At 41.5% G+C, this 22,673-nt stretch overlaps 1 protein-coding gene across 1 annotated transcript; it reads right to left on the minus strand.

The window, feature by feature from the left end:
- Positions 1–11,607: 11,607 nt before the first annotated feature.
- On the minus strand, positions 11,608–22,673 carry LOC129365666 (GTPase IMAP family member 8-like). The gene is made up of 7 exons (XM_055039015.1): positions 22,442–22,673; positions 22,229–22,285; positions 21,506–21,558; positions 20,509–20,565; positions 17,622–18,209; positions 15,388–16,599; positions 11,608–13,941 (listed from the first exon to the last, which is right to left on the minus strand). Exons 3-7 carry the CDS (start codon positions 21,519–21,521, stop codon positions 12,374–12,376), a joined length of 3,441 nt encoding a protein of 1,146 aa, XP_054894990.1. The 5' UTR covers positions 21,522–21,558; positions 22,229–22,285; positions 22,442–22,673; the 3' UTR covers positions 11,608–12,373.

The raw sequence follows: 22,673 nt of genomic DNA on the forward strand, positions 1-22,673 counted from the left end.
TAGAATATGATTCATTTTGCAATTAAGGCCCCAAATTTTCAGAACGCTGCTGCTGGATTTCTGATTAAAACCAGGAAGATAAAGATACCACACATCCAGAACCAGAACCAAACATGGAGAAGCAGCTTTCAGCTATTATGCATCACAAATCTGGAACAAACTTCCAGAAAACTGCAGAACAGCTGAAACACTGAGCTCCTTTAAATGTAGACTAAGACCCACCTGGTTAGAGCTGCTTTTGAATGTTATTTTTGTTTTTGTACTGTAAAGCACTTCGAACTGCCTTGTGCTGTACAAATGATCTTGACTTCATGGAGGTCAGATTTATTTCACATTAGATTTCTTCAGATCTGTTTTCCTGAAGCTAATCTGTAAAATTGACTGGTGTCTGATGTGTATAAGATTTTATTTTTATTGTCAGAGTGCTGCTAAAGTTGGATTGCATATTTCTGGGGAAAAAACACTAAAAGCTATTGAAGGCCATTAAAAAAAAGATTTTTCCTGAAAATAAAACAAATAAAAAACTTTTCCGCAAAATAATTTCTGCTCTACATCAGCACATCTGATGACTAAGAAATTTAAAGTAACAATACTGTGTATGTACAAAAAGGATCAACATTAATCCCTATTTATGCTTTCATCAAACAGAAATCTAAGGATCCAGGAGGATTAATTAAACTCACCAGTTTCTGTAGCAGCCATGATGTCTCTCCGCCTCACTGGACCGTCCCGACCAGAACCTGGACCACAAACTCAGGTTCCTATCAGAGGAGAAAAGTCACTTGCACAGTCACTGATACGCTGATGCTGGGCAGACTGAAAGAAGAGAGCTTGATACAGTTGCTGCCACTGGGCCTAGAACACGTTTTTACAATCTGCATGTAAAGTCAGTAAAGTCTTATCTTAAATGTCTAATAAATGTTTTATAGTTCTAGTTAGAGGTTTAAACAATGTAAGCTGAAAGTTGCTTTGATTATTATTTCAATATAATTCTTAATTCACAGAGGCAATGTAGAAATTTTGTTTTAAAAGTTAAAAACTGCTTTCTGCAGACTGTAGACAACAGGAACATGCAGAGGCCATAAACCTGAATCATCCTGCATTATGTTTCCACATCTAAGACTAAACACCAAACAAATTCAGATCTTTGCAGCCAAAAGCAAATTTGATGGATTTATTTCTGTTGGATCAGATTTGATCAGATTTATTGTGTCTTCAGTCTGACTGGAACATTTACCAACGACACAGAGACCAGTTTAGTTTCCACTGAGTGACTGGGAGCAGAAATCCAGTCCAACCAGTTGTTCCACAGCGTTCTGCTGGGAGGAACCAGTTGCCTCAGAAAGACTGAATGTTCAGAGATGAAGATTAAATGTCAGTTGGCTCAGAAAGCAGATCAACAGGAAGTTTAAGGAAGAGAAAACAAGCAGAGCTTCAAGTTCATGAGAAACTAAAAAAAGCTTCAAATCATCTGAGAACAAAATAAATGGAGAAAATCAGTTTGACCTGATCAGATTCTGGATGAATCCAGTTCAGTGACATTCAGGTAAAACAGCATCTCAGGTAAAAACTAGAGTTTGATCAAATCACTGCTACTGGCTCTTTTCCTAAAGCTTCTCTGGGAATAAAACTCCAAGCTCTGGTTAGGAATCCATAAAACCGCCTGAAAGGAAGAAAACTATCTTCCACATAATCAGCATTCAAACCCAGAAAGACAAAAATTTCATCAGCATCTAAATTTAAACCAGAAAATCGACAAAGAAAAGAATAAATCAGTAAAAAAGCAACAGAGCTGAAAACGTCTGTGTTGTTTTTCTAGAGCTGCGAATATCAGAGTGACTCTCATCACTAGAAACTATTTTCATAAAGGCCGTGACCTTTGACATGACAATTTACCTAAAATACACAGAAATAAAATGAGGTCATCATTTCAACAGCTTCTTGTTCACAGGAACCGTTTACATTTTAAGAAACATTTTTTGACTCACCTGTTGATGTTTGACTTTGACCTCAGGAATAAAGTTACAAACTCATCTGGACTATGAAATGATCTTGAAACATAAGCGCAGCTGAATAAATCCTCCTCCTGCAGCAGCTTGTTGTCTCTGAGTCTCTGCTGCTCTGCTGAAGTTGACTGCAGGATGTTCCAGTGAAATTCCTGCACTGGGTGCTGCTGCCATGTTCTTCCTCATTCCTGCAGAAAACGCTGAGAAAAGCTGCAGGCCTCAAACTGAAAGGCTCACATGTGACACATGGGAAGCTTTGCATTAAAACTCCAGTTTATTCAACTCTTAAAGGTTTAATTAAATGAATAAAAAGTTTATTTTTCATAAACTCATATTGGGTTCAGTGTTAATAAATGTTGCATTTATTGAACTTAAGGAGTAAAAGACAGTAGAAGCAACTAAATGTGTCTCAGTCAGCAGGGGGTCGTGGGCCGTTGATCACCTCTGTTATTCGCTTTGAATGTCAGGAACTTGTTCAATTGAAGTGACAGTTCAGTCAGTGGGTTCAGTGGGTTAACCCCAACCCTGACCCTGACCCTGACCCTAACCCTGACCCTAAACCTGACCCTAACCCTGACCTCTAACCCTAATCCTACCCCAGGATGTTTCTGGGTTTCTACATCAGACCTTCACTGCTGTCTGGATGATTGTTTGATATTAAATGTTTTGGTCGTAGAGATTTGGAGGAAAATAATCAGAAAATATGTTGAAAGCTGTCAGTGGAACATGCAGAGCATCTAGATGGAGGAATGAACTTTATTCCATTTCTGAAAAATGTGAAGAAACTCCTGCAGCATCACGAATACAGAGATGGATGATATTAAACACATGAAGGTTTTATCATCATTACATCATCAGTGTGAAGCATCACAGACACGGTAAAACGTTCTGAGTCAGGATCCAAACTCAGTTCATCTTTAGCTGACAGAAAAAACTCCAAGTAAACTCCAGGACTCACTACGAACAAGATGCTCTGACACAATAGATCTGATTTTATCCCAAATGTTAATAGTAAAGAGGGTTAGATAATAAAAAACTATCTTTAATGATTATTTTCTGTTTTAATTAAAGGAAAATCTCAAGGTTCACACAGAGCTGCAGCTGCGGAGCTCAGATACTGAAATAAAATCCAGAATACGAACAATATGCCGAGGATAGATGTGACAAGAATCACGACTGGTCAAATATTTGGAACATTAAAGATGATAATACTAAGATAGTATCAAATATCCTCCATCACTGCCAGCTCACAGCAGCAGGACAACATAATGGTTCCAGAGGATCATCATCTGGATGCTGAGGCTCTGGAACCAAAAGGCAGAACAGATTTTATTGGCTCCATGTTGGATTGTCTGAGTGGGACAGAAAAGCAGCCGGATGCCGACAACATTCTGGCATTAAAACAAAATGAAAAACACCATGAATGAACTTTGATGTTCTTGTTATTTAACAGACAGAAACTGATTTCAACAGAGACTGAAAACCATCAATATCCATCAATATTTATAGCAACTGATTGCTGATTGGCTGTTGGAAGAGAAAAAAACTGATTCATCAATTAATGTTCCACCTGATCCAAAACCATCTGCTGTAAAGCTTAGTGAGCCTTTGGTCCGGACCGTAAACAGACATGGACCCAATGGGGCTGGAAGGACCCGATGCAGATATAAAATGGGGCCAGGGGCCCCCTGAACCCCCCTGTTCCGGCGCCTATGGCTGAAATGTTTTACAGTGCAGTGACTGAAGCCTTCATCTCTTCCTGCTCAGCAACTATTTTCAGACGGTTGACAGAAGACAGTAAAATCTCCCCAGAGATGGAAACACTGAATGAAACCAGAACATCTGGTTCTTTATTTCCTCATCCAGTCAGAGGGAGAATTATTGTTAGAATAGTGAGCAAAGGAGCTGAGCTTCATTTCAGCCCGGATCATTTTACTGGAGCTGCTGTCAGTTCTTAGAAAACTGCTGATATTAACGATTAATAACAGCTTGAATTATTTGAAACCAGATGAATTCAAGCTAAAGAGAATCACAGGATGTCTGTAGTTTTGTCTTATAAACCTTCCTGATTCATATTTGGTCATATTTCTCTCACAGCAGAAACAAAGTGTACATTAATATGAACAGATTCTCCTCTGTGGAGAAACTAGAACCAGAATCTGAATCTTCACCTCATAAAATGGATCCTCATGTTGATTAAAGACAGACATTAAAAGTTAAACCTCATATCTGATAGATGGATGTTTCTCTTCTGAAGTGGAACTAATCTTGTTCATGTTTAATGCATATCTAATTGTTCTGAATGTTTATTACAGTGATCATAAATAAACAGCGCCCTCTTGTGGTGGAAAAGAAAAAAACAACTGAGAATTACCATATCACGCAAAATCCACTTTTTAACCCTTAAATACATTTTCTCTGTTCTTTGAGTGTATAGGATTTTAAAAAGTGTAAATATCTTTCTATTCATCAGTCTTCTCTCTTCCACACTTTGTTTCTAGTTTATTGCATCCCTGCATTCACTGCTGATCTGCTGAACAAGGTCATGACTTTCTCTGACCAACTCAAGAAGCGTAACCAGTCGTGTAAACACAGCCTCTCCCAACCTGGAGCTGCTCAGTGAACTCCCAGGACTTTGGGAAAACTTGCAGCGGGGCTTCTCAGATTTGGAGTTGGTGTTGTGCTGGGGCTTTCCAGGGCAGAGGTTGCAATGGAGCTTCTCTTTCTATGAGACGATACACTTTTGAGGCAAATCCAATTGCGGTAAGTACCAAGAGAAGAGAAGGTGGAACTTCATTCTCTGAGAGTCCACACTGTCTTCACTCAATGAAAATGAGCCCCATTTTTTGGAAGACCTGAAACGATAAATCAGAATTTAACTAGTGGTTAAAGTTGGAGAAAAAAAAGGCTGAACTATTTAACTATTTTAGGAATTTATTTCAAGTTCATTGTGAGAGAGACACACAAATAAGATCCAAAGGATGAGAATAAGTTGCAGCTGAACCTATGAAAACCAACATGGAGGAAAGTTAAGAAAACAGTAATTAATTGAATTCATTTAAAGTTATGTAGCAAAATCTACAGTAAAGCTCCCAAGTATCAGCATCTTTTCCTGAGTAGTTTTCCATTCTTACAAATATGTTGTTCCTGTAAGTAAAGCAAGGAAAACCAAATGTGTGAAGGAATTGAGAGCAGCTCAAATGACAGCAGGACATCATGTGTTACAAAAGTCTCTGTTCCACATCACCTGCTACGTCGCTTTTCTGGGATATTATTGTCTGTTTGAAGATCCGATGTTGCTTCTGCTCTTGTAAACTTTTGCTGTGCTTCTCCATAAGAGTCTTTAGAAAAGAATTTTAAAAAGTATTTGTAAATCTAAAGCTTGAGTTTTCAACATTTTCATACAAGTAAATGTTTGTCACCTGCATTTCCAAGAACACGCACACAGCATATCTTCCATGCAGCATCTGGCTGTAGCTGTTGCTTTACTGCGTTAGTGACACTTATACCAAGGAAAACTGATCCTTGTTTTCATCTGTAAACAACATGATGGGATAATATCCACCAACTTCTTTCCCTCTGTTGACTCTTCACTGAATTCCACGAAGCTGAAGGACGTGCTGGACATGCTGGACATGCTGGACGTGCTGGACGTTCATATTGAGTCAATTGTTGGTCATGTAACTGAGGAAACACAACTTGACGTCCCACAAAGAAAAAACAACCAGTTTTTTTGTCAGGCTTGTCACCGGTACGCCATAAAGATGGTCAGGAAGTAACGTCACAGTTCTGATTCCTATGAATCGTTAGGGTATCTGCAGAAACAGTCTTGTTCATAAAACTGTACATGGCTCCAGATAACTGCACAACCGAATTTGCGGCAGCGCACCGGGAAGAAACATGGGATGGAAGAAGGATCCTCCGCTATGGGCTCGGATCAGAATGCGAGTAGCCGAGCGAAGGAACGGCTGCAGGTGTTTCAAAGAGGAGGTCACTGAAGACGCGGAGGTAACAGGGGCATAAATTGCCCATTAAAGAAGGGGATGGAAGAGACTATAGTCTTCTCTAAAGTTTGTCTAAACAACGACAGGGAGATCCACCAAACAAAGGACTGTTGGACTCACCTAGCGGGTCGGGGAAACCCATTACAGGTTTGTCCATAACCTTCCCAGCAGGGGGACAGGGTCTCTTGGGAATATGACCCATATTTAACCGGGGTGTGATGGCCAAATCCATGGCCACACCCTGATGTCAATAAGAAGTGCTAATTGGGTTACCCCAATAGTTCCTGCTGGCAGGGGGATATAGTAGTTTGTTTGGATAAGTTTCATATTTAAGAAAATATTAGTATTTAAAGTTTGTTTTTGATTTTCATTTTTGGATCTTTAGTTTAGCCAAACTTAGCTGTACTATTCGTTTTGTGTTATTTGTATTTGTTTAGTTACCCCTATTGTGTCATGGTCTGATCAGCCAGTATATAAACCCCTGTGTGTCATTTCTTTGTTAGGTCAGTTATGTTTGTTGTGCAGTTAGTTTGGTTACACTTTGCCTGAGTTCAGTTTTGTTCCTTTGACCTCTTTTATGAGCTCAGTTTATTTTTTGTCATTTATGATTTTGGGTTAAAATAAAAACCCTATTTTTCTAAATACATCCTGTGACTCCTCCTGTTTAACTCGGTCCATCACACGGGGGTTCAGTTTTTTCGTTAGTTTAGTTCTTATTGATAGTTCAAGTGAAGAGGATGAGATTCAAACCGAGATATGCTAACAATGTCTAATGTTATAACTGTGGTATCATTGAATGTCAATGGCTTAAACAATATCAAAAAGAGAGATAAGGTCCTAACCAAATTTGGCAAAGAAGAAGTACAGGTTATTCTCTTACAGGAGACACACCTAACAAAAAAAGGACATGAAATGTATAAAAAATTAGGATATGTAAACTCGTTCTCCTCCTCATTCGGAGAAAGGCATAGACGAGGAGTTATGACATTGATTTCAAATAGTGTAAAGTTTGAACTTTTGGAGGACATTGCGGACAAAGAAGGGAGATATTTAATAATAAAGGGCAAATTTGAAAATCAGTTAATCACACTGCTTAATGCATATGCCCCTCCAGAAAGTGACAAAGTACTTTGTAAGAAAATATTTCATCTCATCAACTTGGAAGCAGAGGGAATATTGATATGTAGCAGAGACTTTAATGCTGTGTTAAACCATAGGATAGATACCACAAGCAATAAATATTGTAAAAAACTGATCAGCAGGTACATGAACACCATGATGTCAGAAATGGCAATTATAGATGTGTGGAGAGAACTTCACCCCCTGGATCAAGATTTTACTCACTATTCAATTCCACGTTATTTATTCCAGAATTGATTATATGCTAATGATCAAGAGAGAACTACACAGAGTGAAAGAGTGTAGGATTGGAGTTTCAGATGTTTCCGATCATAACGCAATCTATCTTAAAATCCATCTAAATAATGGGAAGAACAATACTTTATGGAGGCTAAATGAAGAAATACTAAATAATAAGACTCTAGTTGAAGAAGTAAAAGAGGCGATAATCCGATATAAAGAAGAAAACGATAATGGTGAAGTAGACCCAGTAATTCTTTGGGATGCTCTAAAGGCGGTAATACGGGGAAAATGATTTCTTACACAGCATTTATGTAAAAAAGCAAGATTAGAAACATACAACAGACAAATAAGGAAGCTTAGAGATTTAGAACAACAACATAAACATACAAATGATCCAGATGTATTCAAGCAGATTGAAGAAACCAGGAAAGAAATGGATGAGTGTTTATGGGAGGAGGTAGAAAAGAAGGCTAGATTTACCAGACAAACGTACTATGAAGGGGGACCAAAAGCTACAAAAAATTTGTCTAGGCGTATTAAGAAACAACAATCATTAAGTAATATACATAAAATAAGAGATCCACTAACTAACACAATTCTATATGAACAAGAAATGCAAAGTACGTTTGAGCAATACTACAAAAATCTATATGCAAAGCCACCATCGGATGGGAAAGAGGAGGTATGTATCTGTTTGGAAAAATTGGATTTACCAGCAATAGGCACAAAACAAAACGTGACACTGACTTCTCCAATTACAGAGGCAGAGATTACAAAGGCAATTGGCAGGGCTAAACCAGGAAAGTCACCAGGGTCAGATGGTTTAGGGGCTTCCTTTTATAAAACCTTCAAAGAGGAATTAACGCTATTGTTATATGACTCATTTAACTATAGTCTCAGGGCTGGCAAGATGCCTCCTTCTTGAAAGGAAGCCATTATCTCCGTAATTCCAAAGGAAGGTAAAGACCAAGAATACTGCCACAATTACAGACCAATATTGGTATTGAATGTAGATTATAAACTGTTTACCTGCATCATAGCCAAAAGAATGGAAAACTTAATGCAGGATTTAATTGATGAGGATCAAACTGGTTTTATAAAGGAGAGGCAAACACAAGATAATATAAGGAGAACTCTTCATATCAAAGACCATCTGCAGAGAAGAGGGGAGGGGGCAGTTTTGATAAGTATAGACGCGGAAAAGGCTTTCGATAGTGTCAATTGGAACTTTTTGTATAAGGTCTTAGAAAAATTCGGATTTAATGAGACATTTGTAAAATGTATCAAATTAATTTACCAAGAGCCAACTGCAAGAATTAAAATAAACGGCAACCTGACAGGAAGATTTACTTTAGAGAGAGGAACGAGACAGGGATGCTGCCTCTCACCAAGTCTTTTTGCACTGTTTATAGAGCCTCTAGCTCAGATGATTAGACAGGCGGAGGAAATAAAAGGAGTGGAAATAAGAGGAGAAGAACATAAAATAGGGTTATTTGCTGATGACATCTTGATTTATCTCAAAAATCCAAATGAAATGCTTTTAGAAACAATAAATTACTTGACAATTATGGGAAACTCTCTGGATATAAAATTAATGTGGAAAAAACACAAATTCTAACAATAAATTACTCCCCACAGCAATTAATAAGGAATACTTACAAATTTAAGTGGAATGCAAAATCTATAAAATATTTAGGGGTCAACATAACCAAAACAATGGACAAACTTTATGATGCAAATCATTTAGAAATTAGCCATAATATTAAGAAGGACCTGGGGCGATGGATGGACATTGGCTTAGATCTCAGCTCGAGAGTGGAGATAATTAAAATAAATATTTTACCACGATTGTTATACTTATTTCAGTCTCTACCACTGAATATCCCGCAAAAACAATTTGTAGAATGTAAGAGATGGATCTCAAGGTTTATATGGATCGGGAAGAAACCTAGGGTCAAATATAAAACACTTCAACTCCCAAAAGATAAAGGTGGCCTGGGCTTACCAGCCCTAAAAGAATATTTTTGGGGCGCACAAATTAGACCTCTGGTATGTTGGTGCAATGATGATTATGTCTCAAGATGGAAAACTCTGGAAATAGGCAGAAAAGACATAGAAGTTAAAAATTTACTAGCACATAAAAAACCGTGAAGCACACTAAGCAGTAAGCTAGATTCTATAACTAAAACTACGATTGAAATATGGAACACAGTAATTGATAATTACAAGTTAGAGAAAGAAACAAGGAGCGGAAGCTGGTTTGCTTGGGATCCGAGGTTTAAACCTGGTTTTAAACAATGGGCAAATAAAGGTGCCACAGCAGTGTGTAAATTGACTGAAAAGGGTCAACTACTGAGCTTTAATAGCCTAAAGGAGAAATATGATCTGGAAGAACAAGACCAGCATAGATATCTGCAAATAAAGGACTATTATGAGAAAGAGATAAAAACCTCCATAAGTAAAATAATAGAGATATTTCATAAGGCCTATGAGGGGAATAAACTACAAATTATTTCTGCACTGCACCAGGGACTGATGGCAGACAAGGATGCATCCTCTATGTACATTAAAAGAAAATGGGAGGAAGAATTGAAGGAACACATAAGCGAGGAGGACTGGTCTAAAATTTGTAAAATGCAGTGTACGGCCACTTGCTCCCGTGTGTGGAGGGAATTCAGTTGGAAAAACATGATTAGATTTTTTATAACTCCAAAGATCAGGACCAGGATGGTTTTCAACCCACAACCTTGCTGGAGACTTTGTGGCCAGTCTGATGTAGGCCACACGCACATATTCTGGTCTTGTCAAAAACTAACGGTATAGTGGCACAATGTCTGTCTTACCTTGAAAAACATATTGGGATATGGAATACCCAGGACGTGCAAAATACTCTACCTGGGATGTCTCACTCATGATGCATTTCAAAAGGAGGATGAATATTTGTTAAAAATATTACTTACAGCAGCAAGGAAAAACATCACAAGATTATGGTGTAAACCAACCCCCCCCTGCGGTGGAAAGATGGTTGTGCATTGTAGAAGAGATCTTTGTAATGGAGAAGATTACTTACAGACTAAGATTGCAGGAGGACAAGTTTGTTGCTAAATGGGAAAAATGGAGCAACTTTAGTCGGAGGGAAAATGCCACTCATGTAACCAGTTAAATATGGACGCGGCTGTCCGACATTGTATATGAAGTTGAATGTAACGATGCGATCTTCACTGTATATGTGTTCAAAAATGTTCAATAAAAAATAAGTTAAAAAAAAAACATCCTCTGTTTTTTAAAACAGAGGATGTTTCCTTCCTCTGTTTTAAATCTAAACTTCCACCAAATGTTTCCTCCATCCTGAGGTCAGCATGTGGCGACATGCTGAATCAGGCAGCAGTTCCTACTGAACTCCATGCAGAGGAAGAGGAAGGAATCTGTTCTTTATAGTAATATGTTTTAGTCTTTAACTAGGCCAATTAGAGCCAGATGGACATCAACCTTTTCTAGAAACTGTTAGAACTTTTATCCCATCAAACATGAGGTGTGACATCATGATAATTTACAGAAATCAAATTTGGAACAAAACATATTTAAGCAACAACTAATATTAGATAGTGATCACATATAAAATCAATAATCAGCCCTGTGTTAGTGAGTCATTCTGCACAGGAAATCACTCTGCTTCATATTGTCCTGCCAGATAAACTAAAATCAATCTCAGATATTGATTTCACTCAGTGATCATCTCTATAGCAGCTGATCGCTGATCAAAGCTGCTGGTTTATTGAATAACTGGAATCAGAGATGAAGCTGATGAGACTGTTCAGCTTCACAGGCCGGGTCCGGTCTGTAAACCTGCCGGGTCCGGTCTGTAAACCTGCCGGGTCCGGCCTGTAAACCTGCCGGGTCCGGTCTGTAAACCTGCCGGGTCCGGCCTGTAAACCTGCCGGGTCCGGTCTGTAAACCTGCCGGGTCCGGTCTGTAAACCTGCCAGGTCCAGTCTGTGAATCTGGACCCGGCAGGTTTACAGGCTGAAGAAACAGAAAAATAACCAGAACTTCCAGAACTTTCTGCAGAAACGTCCAGACATGTTTAAACGGCTGCAGATTTGATGGCAGAAGTTACGAAAAGATTCTGCTGTAATCCATTTTGGATCTTCCATAGTTGGTAGTAACTAGTTATGTTTACTCAGTTACATTTACTCAAGTAACCTTTTGGAAAAACTGTTTCCATTTAGGAGTGAATATAATAAAGTGTTTTATTTAATGCAGTGATATTATGAAGATTTAGATCATCATCTAGTAACGTCACTAAATGAAGAACAGACGTGTGTTAACCAGTAGCTGATGTTATTTTCTACAGTGTTTTTGCTTCTACTGTCTCTTCATGATGATTTCAAATATATATTTGACCAAAAACAAAGAGACCTGGAAAACCTCCAGTCTGGAGCCGATCAGGAAGGAGTTGACTGAAAACTGCCAGCAGAGCACACGCCTCCAGATTGTACCAGGCTCTGCTGGTTGCTGAGAGCCCAAAATAAATCAGAGTGATTTATGGCGAGGAAGATGTGAGGAGGAATCAGGACAGATGAGGAATATTGAACCATCGTCAGAGTCTAAGACATGGAAGCGTCTCGTTGCTGCTGGAAGAGAAGCTCCTTCATCATCAGGTCTTCCTCCAGCAGGTCGATATCTGCTCTGGTTCTGGCCCAGTTGGCGTCTCTGCTGGTGATCCTCACTGTGGGGTTAATGTGGGCAGGAAGGACAGGCTGTGACATCACCGAGGGGCGGAGGTCGATTCGTCCTCATTGTCTCTGCTGGCTCTTTGCTGTCTGCAGGTTTTCCATCCGGTTGAGGATCTTCTCAGACGATGAAAGGTTTGGACCTCGAGGTTTGACCAGGGATTGCTGATTGCCACCTGCTACAGCTACAGCCTCATCATGGACTGAAAATGGATGTTGATGATGTGAATCCGTCGATGAAGTCGGTCCAGTCCCTGGACCAGAACATCTCAGGCGATCACACATCTGTTCTTGTATTTCTCCTTCATCATCTTTATCTCTCTCTCCTGGTTGTTCTTTAATTCCTCCATTTCTTTCAGCCGCTTGTCTTTCTGCTGCAGTTCTTCTTTCAGTCGTTCCTCTTTGTGAACCTGCAGGTTGTCCAGCAGTTTGTACTCTCTCTGCTGTTTCTCCTCTTTCTCCTGCATCTCCCTCCGGTGTTTCCGCTCCAGGTTGTTCATTTCCTCCCGGTGTTCCTCCATCAGACCAGCAAAGTTTTTCCCGTACTTCTCCCTGAAGTCGTTGTGTTCTTCAGCTTGCTCTCTCGCCTCCTCTTGGAACTTCTTCCTGATGTCGGCTGCTTTCCTCTCGTATTTTTCGATCAGCTCTCCCAGTGTTTCGTCCTCCTGCTCAGTCTGTTGTTCGCACGTCTTTTTTCTCTGATCGTAATACATTTGCATCTGTTTGAGTTTTATTTCTGCCTTTTTCCGTCTGCTCTCATTCTCTCTCCTTCGACGTTCCCAGTATTCCTTCAGCTCCTTCTTCCTGTTCTCTTGCTCTCTCCTCTTACTTTCTTTGAGTTGTCCCAGTAAACTTTTCTTCTCCAGATCCGTCGTAGAATCCATTTTTTCCTGCAAATCTTTCAGTTTTGCTTCAGACACCAGATTTTCCTCCTCCTCCTCTCTCTTCTTCTTGCCGTCTTCTTCATCCCTCTTTTCCGTCTCTTTCTTTATCCTCTCAGTCTCATTGGTCAGTTTAACTCTCGCTTGTTCCAGTTGTTTTAAATTGTCTTCTCTGTCAGTAGCTAGAGCTGCTTTTTGTTCTTCCATCCTCTCCTGCAGCTCCTTCATCTCTTTGTCTCGTTGTTTCTCAATCCTTTGCAGCTCTTTCTGGATTTCCTCGTTCTTCTGTTCCAGGATTTTCTCCACTTCTTTCTGGATCTCCGCCTCGGCTTCCCTCAGCATCTCATTGGTGAAGCAGCCGCCGCCGTTTTTCTTCACCATCTGCTCGATCTTCCCTATCAGCCCAGAGGCCTGCTGCGCTTTGCTTTCTTTGTCGTAGTTGTTGAACACGTGGTACCGTCCGCCACAGGCTTCGATGAGATTCTTGATGTGATCGTCTCCTTTCTCTATGTATTCCTCTACAGACATTGAATGATGTTCTAATGAATCTCCTTTAGTGAACAGGATGATGGTGAACTTCTCAGAAGTCTTTCCAAAGACTCTCTTGACCAGTTTTAATGTGTCCATCTCCTCTGCAGTGAACCTGCCGATCTGCAGCACCAGAAGGAAGACGTGTGGCCCTGGAGCCAGGAGACTGATGCACTTGGTCATCTCCTCATTGACTTCATCGTTGGACAGGCTGGTGTCAAACAGTCCAGGAGTGTCGACCACAGCGACTGAGCGGCCGGACACTTCCCTCTGTGCTTTCTGGCAATACTTGGTGACAGATTTCTGGAGAGTCTGAGCTTTGAATTCCTCTCTTCCTAGGATGGTGTTTCCAGAGGAGCTCTTCCCACAGCCGGTCTTACCGATCAGGACGATCCTAAGAGTGTCTGGGGTCGGCGGTTCATCAATTCCTGGAAGGAAAGAAGTCACTTAAGTTTTTACATGAACTAGTTTAGGGATCAGTAGGTCATGAGTGTAGGTTAGTAGGAAGGATGTGAACTTCTGATCTACGTTTATGAAAACAAAAATGAACCTGGGTTTTACTTCAGAGGTGAATCTGGGCATTAATAGACAATGGAAAATCTTTTTGCTTTAAAGCAACTTATTGACCTTGTTCTGTCAAAAGATCATGTCGATTAGGTCAAAAGGGTCAAATGTGTAATGTCAGAGTAATATATCACACTTCCTGTTGCCAAGGCGTGTTGATAAAGTCATGTTACGACCTGACCGTTGCATGTCACAGGAACCCCATGTTGGTTTGGCATCTCTGTGACACCAAACAAAAAAGGCTTTGAAACTTGGTGTTTTGATAACTTTTAATCCTCCATGCCTTATGAACAAATTAATCAAATTTCAAACTGATTGATTGAAATCTGTAAAAGTTTGATCAAATGCCGAAGCTATAAACTGTCAAAATGGGTGAAAAATTAGAACTTCAATCCAAGATGGCCGACTTCTTGTTTGGTATAGAGTATTGGGGAATTCTACAAGTGTACCAAATCTCATAGAAGTATAATAAATGAAGGTCATTGCCTTGAAAGTTGCAAGGGGGCGCTGTTGAGTCATTCCTGTTCTGACTTTGTGAAACTCTTAAAAACATGTAATTTTCACCCAGTTCTGATGCGTCTGTCGAGCTTGGTAAGCTCTTCTATTCGTTTAGGCCTCTGAAAAACATCCGATTTAACGGGAAGAAGAAACTGATATAATAGACTTTCTCAGGTTGCTGGGCAATTAAAACACGTTAGCATTAGCTTCTGCTAAACACCATGTTTGTGTTGTGCTTAGCTGTAGCAGTGCTAATGTTCATGCTTTAGGGTTAGCACAGCTCACTTTGTAGTTAGATTTATCTGGGTTAGTCACATCAGTGGGTCATCAGATAAAAGTTACGTATTTCAGGAGGTCGATTGTCCACCCAGAGCTGAGTACTCACAGGTGAGCAGGATTAAAACACGCCTCCTGTGGCCTCTGTGGGCTTGGAAAGCCAGCCTCTGCTGCCCCCTGGAGGTCATGGGAATAGTGCATCTGCATTCAGACTTGAATAGTTTGAATTTCCTTCCTGATTCTTCCCAGAGTCCCAGTGCAAAGTAACGTAATGGGACATTTTGTAGCTTATTTATTGTGTTATATATTTATAATTTAAAGCCCTTTGAACTGCCTTTAGGTGAAATGTGAGATACTAATGAACTTGACTTGGCTGCAGATGGAGGAAGTTCCACATACTGGACTTTGTTTTTCACGCTTTTCTACTTTGGCTTCGTCTTTGTTTAAGAAGTTTTTCCATATCAGGTTGAAATGAAGTCAATCTAAAACATGTCAAAGATCAGAGTATTCGCGGTTATTTTTAATGACTAACTTACTGTTGATGTTGGCTTTCCTCTTGAGGTTCTGAACTTCTTCCTCCAGATGTCCAATGTTTTTATCTTTTTCCCAGATTTTTTCTGCTTGAGCGTTGGCGTGTATTTTGGCCGTGTATCCATGTTGCTCATCTTCAGACATGATGTTTTTTTCTATGACACGCAGCAGTTCTGGGATCTGCCGTCTGTCTCTGATGTTCAGAACCAAATATCTCCCTCCACAGCTCCGGCAGAGATCCTGGATGTCTCCGTTCTCCTTTATAAAGTTCCCAACAGCTGGATGTTTAGGGTCTGACTCCACAGTGAAGAGGATGGTGGTGAAGTCATTGACTCTGGAGCTGAATGTGTCCTGGATGGTGTGTAACTCTCCCTTGTCTTCATCAGTGAGGGGACCCACAGGCAGGACCAGGATGAAGGCGTGGACACCCTCAGGATCACAGAGGGAGACACACCTGAAGGATTCCTCCATCACTTCCTGCTGAGCTTTTCCGTACAGTGAAGGCATCTCCAGAATAGAAACCCAACGGCCACACGCCTCTCCTTCGTTCATGATGATGTCTGAAGGGTTGGCATCCGAATGAAGCTCTGTCTGACCCAAAATGACCTTTGTTAGTGAGGTCTTCTCTGCGCCTCTTGTCCCACACAGAACCAGGTTTAAGGTTCTCCTGTGAAGTTCAGGTTCTGGGTCCATGTTGTCTTCAGCGAAGGTGAGGTAGACTCCCTTGTTGAGATGCACAGTGGCTTTAACCCTCCTCATTAATGTCCTCTGGTCATTTTCATACATGTTGAACTGCCGTTCATCACAGTCTCTGATGAGCTGCTTGGTTGGCCCAGATTCGATTTGTTCATGTGTCTTTACCACCAGCGTGTGCTTCAGAGCGTCCGGTCCCAACAAGCCGAGGACGGATGAGAGGCTTTGCCTCTTTCTTTGTGAGAATGAGGAAGGTTTGACCAGCAGCAGAAGGACATTCGGTCCAGGCTCACAGAGTCTCACACACGCCTTCATTTCTGCTTTGATTTTTTTCTCAGACATGTGGAAGAAGTTTGGAGTTTTAACCACCGTCAGTGAATATCCTTTCCACTCTCCATCAGCAGCTGCACATTTGGGAGAAGACGTTTTATGGAAAAGCTCTCGGCCTTTACCAAGGATAAAGTTCCCCAGTTTTGTCTTCATTTCTTCACTTTTCCCAAACAGAACTATTCTGAAGGCAGAACCTGAAACACAACAAGAACAAACAAAAACAGTTTAGAAACTGCATGCGGTGCCACATCCAATCACTTTATCAATAAGGGATGGAGAATCGATCGAGAATGTAAACTTGTTCAAAAAGTTCAATTAGCATCCAGGTACGCTTTCATTGGACCAGAACTTAGTATCGGAGTTAGCATAACCTGCTAGCATAACTTGCTAGCATAACCTGCTAGCATAACTTGCTAGCATAACCTGCTAGCATAACTTGCTAGCATAACCTGCTAGCATAACCTGCTAGCATAACTTGCTAGCATAACTTGCTAGCATAACCTGCTAGCATAACTTGCTAGCATAACTTGCTAGCATAACTTGCTAGCATAACCTGCTAGCATAACTTGCTAGCATAACCTGCTAGCATAACTTGCTAGCATAACCTGCTAGCATAACTTGCTAGCATAACTTGCTAGCATAACCTGCTAGCATAACCTGCTAGCATAACTTGCTAGCATAACCTGCTAGCATAACTTGCTAGCATAACTTGCTAGCATAACTTGCTAGCATAACCTGCTAGCATAACCTGCTAGCATAACTTGCTAGCATAACCTGCTAGCATAACTTGCTAGCATAACCTGCTAGCATAACAGTAAACAGGCTTTTTCTCTTCAATATCCTTCAAAAACGTATGTTTATTGGCTTTCAGTGCAACGTTTATTTCTGTTCTTCTGATTCTTTCACTCAACTTGTTTCCTGGTTGATGTTTAATATCTGCACTTTATTGTTTTAATCTTTGTCTTGTGTCATGATGCTTGGTGTAAATTGTGAAGGATTTTGGTTCACTGCTGTTTTAAATGTGAAATTTGAAATTACTTTAATCCATTTGAAACTGGGGTTAGTTTCAGTTTTACGTTCTGGTTTAATCAAAGACAAAAACCAAAACATGGTGAAATATTTACCAATGATTGAATCATGGCCAATTATGGTTTAGCATTTAATGAAGGAATGAAGTTGGATTCATACAAACAAAGGAAATTTATTCTGAACTCACTGGAAACCTGGGTGTCCATGCATGTCTGTTCCTCAAACTTCTCTGAGCTGATGCGTCGTCCTCTGTTCTCTGCCAGAGTTTTTTCCAAAACCTGCCAGATCTCAGAGAGTTTGGTGGTCCTCCTCCACAGAAACTCTCCTCTGCAGTTCCTCACCATGGCCTCTAGGGCTGGCAGACTGACCGAGTTTTGTCCGGGTGTCTCTCCGGGTGTCTCTCTGGGTGTTTTCAGAACCAGCGAGTGAGCAAAGGATTGGTCGCTGATATATTGCAGGATTCTGCAGAGCCTGTCTTTGTGGTCCTCTGTGAAGCTTTCAGGTTGCAGAACCAGCAGAAACAGATGAGGTCCAGGAGAAGAAAGTCTCATGCAGCGTTCGATGTGCTCTATCAGATGGAACTGGGAGACGTTGGACAGCAGCAGATTTGGAGTGTTGACGATGACCAAGCCGTTCCCCATCAGCTGACCTCTGAAGCTCAGGCAGGTTTCTGGTTCTACCTCGGGGTTGAACTGGGACTGTCCCAGTAAGGTGTTCCCAACCTCACTTCTTGAAGACCAACTGTTCCCCATTAGGATGATCCTCAGTGGGGAGACTGAAGAACAAAAAGACAGGAAACTGTAAAAACATTGTCCAGTTTGTGTCTCTGGTCCTTCATTCGTGTTGGCGACTTTTCAGAGGTTTTGTTTGCATCTGCAGTAGTTCTGAATGGAGTTTGTGTGCATGTAGTGCCACCCACTGGCCAATGAGTGAAAGTGCACTTCAAATGGCAAAACAACCAGAGGAGCTCAACAACAAGCCAGTTCAGTTTATTGACATCAACAGTTTCAGATGTTCCACCGAAACTGGATATCCATGGTACATGGTAACTGTCCAAAATGGCTGCCATTGCCACATGTGAGATCAGGAAAAATATAGAAATATGAATATAGATTAAAGACTATTGGTTTCAACAGAGGCTAACAGCCTAAATACATAAATGTTGGCCAGGTTGTCTTAGTATCATTCTTAGGATGAGGCTGAAACATGATGTTCAGCATGTTTGCATATTGAAATGTTTATAATAATGTCTGGTACGTTTGCTCCTTCTTTTGGGGGATTTGTGAACTTTTTGTACTTTGCTGTGATGATACAGTCATTTTAGAACAAGAATCTGAGGACATGAAACGAGTTAACAATCTGTTCTTGAACAGAACTTCATCAAGTCCAAAGCGCGTCATGAATTCAGTCATTCAGTGTTGGTGGTGAACTACTGGATAGTAGCTACAGCTGCTCTGGGGCAGAGCCAAGCTGCGGCGCCACTGGACCCACTGGATCCACTGGATCCTCTGGACCCTCCAGATCCACTGGGTCCTCTGGACCCACTGGACCCTCTGGATCCTCTGGACCCACTGGATCCACTGGACCCTCTGGACCCTCTGGACCCACTGGATCCACTGGACCCTCTGGATCCACTGGATCCTCTGGACCCTCTGGATCCACTGGACCCACTGGACCCTCTGGACCCTCCAGATCCACTGGGTCCTCTGGACCCACTGGACCCTCTGGATCCTCTGGACCCACTGGATCCACTGGACCCTCTGGACCCTCTGGACCCACTGGATCCACTGGACCCTCCGGATCCACTGGACCCACTGGATCCTCTGGACCCACTGGATCCACTGGATCCTCTGGACCCTCCAGATCCACTGGGTCCTCTGGACCCTCTGGATCCTCTGGACCCACTGGACCCTCCGGATCCACTGGGTCCTCTGGATCCTCTGGATCCTCTGGATCCTCTAGACCCTCTGGACCCACTGGACCCTCTGGACCCTCCAGATCCACTGGGTCCTCTGGACCCACTGGACCCTCTGGATCCTCTGGACCCACTGGATCCACTGGACCCTCTGGACCCTCTGGACCCTCCAGATCCACTGGGTCCTCTGGACCCACTGGACCCTCTGGATCCTCTGGACCCTCTGGACCCACTGGATCCACTGGACCCTCTGGACCCTCTGGATCCACTGGATCCTCTGGACCCTCTGGATCCACTGGACCCTCCGGATCCACTGGACCCACTGGACCCTCTGGATCCTCTGGACCCTCTGGATCCACTGGATCCTCTGGACCCTCTGGATCCACTGGACCCTCCGGATCCACTGGACCCACTGGACCCTCTGGATCCACTGGATCCTCTGGACCCTCTGGATCCTCTGGACCCTCCAGATCCACTGGGTCCTCTGGATCCTCTGGATCCTCTAGACCCTCTGGACCCACTGGACCCTCTGGACCATCTAGACCCACTGGACCCTCTGGACCCACTGGACCCACTGGACCCTCTGGATCCTCTGGACCCTCTGGACCCTCTAACCACCAGCCAACAACAGAGGAGGATGAAGCAACATCAAACTGCAGGATGAACTCTTACAGCCGTCGCCTCCTCAAATACAGGAAGAAATCCTGGGAGCTGAAACCCGAGGAGATTCCTCCCCTCCCCCACCGCTACGTCTGGCCCCGTCCTTTATATTCAGTAGAGACAATAACGGCTTTGTGGTTGAGGACTCCAGCAGCAGTGAGGTCTCTCACTCCCACAACCCTGATGTTGACACACCTTGCAGGGCGGGGAATCCAGGTCCTTGAGGGCCTGCAACTCTTAGACGTCTCCCTGGTCCAACACACTTGAGTCCAGCAGCTGGATCACCTCCTAAGGTTCTCCAGAGTCCTAATGACCTCATTATTTGACTCAGGTGTGTTGAAGTGGAGACGTATCAAAAGGTTGCAGGAGACCGGGCTTCCAGGCCTGGAGTTTCTCAGCCCTGACACACATCTGCATTCAGAGCAGCACTTCCTGTTATCACAGAGGTTCAGTCAAAGCTTCAGAAAGGCAGATAAACACCAAGCCTCCTTCCACTTACAGGTCATAATGAGATCTTTGCTGGTTTTACGGGTCAAGCGAGGCACGTCATAAAACACTGAGAGAGAGAGAGAGAGACAGAGAGAGAGAGAGTTTTCTATTAGGTCATTCAGATGCATTATGGGAAGGTTATATCGTACAATAACAATACAGCTGGACTCTAGAAAGATGGAGTCACTTTGCAGCCATTTTAGGTTTGTGTTGCTGTTGAGACTTTTCAACACAAGAGGGCGCAGTAACACAATGTGGAGTTTGGCTCCACATATTATTACATAATCATATAATCATTCTGCAGGCAGCAAATCAAATGTTTCACCAAATCAACAACATAACTGAACCAGTAGCTGCTCAAATATCAACACGTTTACATAAATATCAGATTATTAATTGATCGACAGGAAATGACCTCTTTACGTTTCCTTCCTGCTGCATCTGGACCAGGTTTCAGTCAACTCACAGCAGCTTTGCTCTGTTCATGTATTTTAGTCCATAAGTTTAAATTCAAACCTCTCCTGCATGTCAGACAGCAGTTTATTCCAGAGCAGGAACAAAGCTGCCAGATTCACAACAATCTGTCAATAATATTCTCATTCTTACAGTCAGAACTCATATTTTTACCAGCAGCAAACCTGAATAAATCTTGATGCTTTTGGAAACAGAAATTGTTGTGGTCAAATATTCACAGAAATAAAGCAAGAAAATAATTTTTAAAACATTTTGGAGAATTTAAACAAGCAAACAGTGTAAAAACTTTGAACAATCCTCAAGATTCAGGTCAGAAAATATGATTTTCTCAAACTCTGCAGGTAAAACATAATTCAGGAAATATATGTGTAATAATCTGTTTCAAGTTCTGTGTGAACAAACTGTGATATCAGGCATAACATTATGACCGCTGGCCGGTGAGGTGGATTATATGTTTTAGGCAGGTGGTCATAATGTTTTGCCTGATCAGAGTAGATATATGAGAAACAGAATGTAAGTAGATCTGAACTCACCAGCTGCTTCATCCATCGTGATTCTCCAGGAAATGACGAGATCTGAGGAGAAACTGAGAAATATTTCAATTATTTCAAACATCAAAAGGTTATAAACTAATAAAATCAACTTTTATTAAGTAATTATTTAAATGTTTAACCCATCAGCATCTCAGATCCGTCTGAAAAACATTAAAACATCCTGGAGAAGAAAACTCTCCTGAATCATGCCTTTATTTTGAAAGGATTCCCATTCATTCTGAGGCTTCAGTATTTACCAGGATCTGAAAAGTTACATTTTCTCCTCATCCAAACCTGCAGAGGTTGGTTTTAGATCCATAAACCAGAATTTTAGATGATTTCAGATTTTCATTAGCCAAAGTCGCAACATGAAAAACTGATCAAAATGATCAAACCTGCTGAGTGACCTCTGGAGGAGCTGGAGGAGCAGCGCTCGCACACTCACCGGCTGATTCCAGAAAACGTGTTGAACTGAGAGCTGATCAATAATCCATCATTTCAATCATCATTTCAGACAAATTCATGGCAGTTTTTCTTCTCTCTGCTGACGGACGGACTGAACTCTGTTCAGTGACCTTCGACCTCTGGCTCTGTTTATTGCACATTTATCTGACTTTATGGCTTTATTGAAACTATAAGAAGCTGTTTTTACTAGTGATTTTATTTCTGTTTGAACTTTGAATCTTTTTATTTCCTTCTCTGACATGAAGACGCAGAACGAACCTGAAGACGGAAACAAGTCGATTGATTTTCCTTCATTCTTCATGTTTCCATCTGATTCTGAGAGAAAGAATAAAGTTTTGGAAATGATCAGAATATTGGAGAAAATTCAGACACAAAATCAAACAAAGAAAACAAAACTGTAGAAGTTAGAAAAGATTTGAGATGTTTTCATTTCATATTTTAATTATTAACATTTAGTTTGAATAAACTCACCAGAAATTGTTGTAAAATCGTTTTAATCCACGTTCAGCTTCATCAAACATCTACCTGGCAGAAGGTCAAAGGTCACAGGAGGCGGGGCCAAGCAGACAGAGACAGTCAAACCGACCAATCAGAGGCCAGCGCCTGAGAGGAAGGTTTTATTTTTCATAATTTAAAGAAATATTATTTATATTTATGATAATCTGACCTGCAGCTGATGGAAAACTGAACAAGAATATAATCC

The sequence above is a fragment of the Poeciliopsis prolifica genome, unplaced genomic scaffold (assembly GCF_027474105.1).
Source record: "Poeciliopsis prolifica strain line A6 unplaced genomic scaffold, Auburn_PproV2 SCAFFOLD014, whole genome shotgun sequence".
Classification (NCBI taxonomy): Eukaryota; Metazoa; Chordata; class Actinopteri; order Cyprinodontiformes; family Poeciliidae; genus Poeciliopsis; species Poeciliopsis prolifica.

Bases quoted from the DNA above. Each gene is read 5' to 3' on its own strand.
- LOC129365666 (XM_055039015.1), bottom strand. The intron at 18,210-20,508 runs GTAAGTGGAAGG...TTTGTTCTTCAG, and splicing joins CAAAGATCTCATTATGACCT to TCTCCCCACTGAGGATCATC. The intron at 13,942-15,387 runs GTAAGTTAGTCA...CTTTCCTTCCAG, and splicing joins GAGGAAAGCCAACATCAACA to GAATTGATGAACCGCCGACC.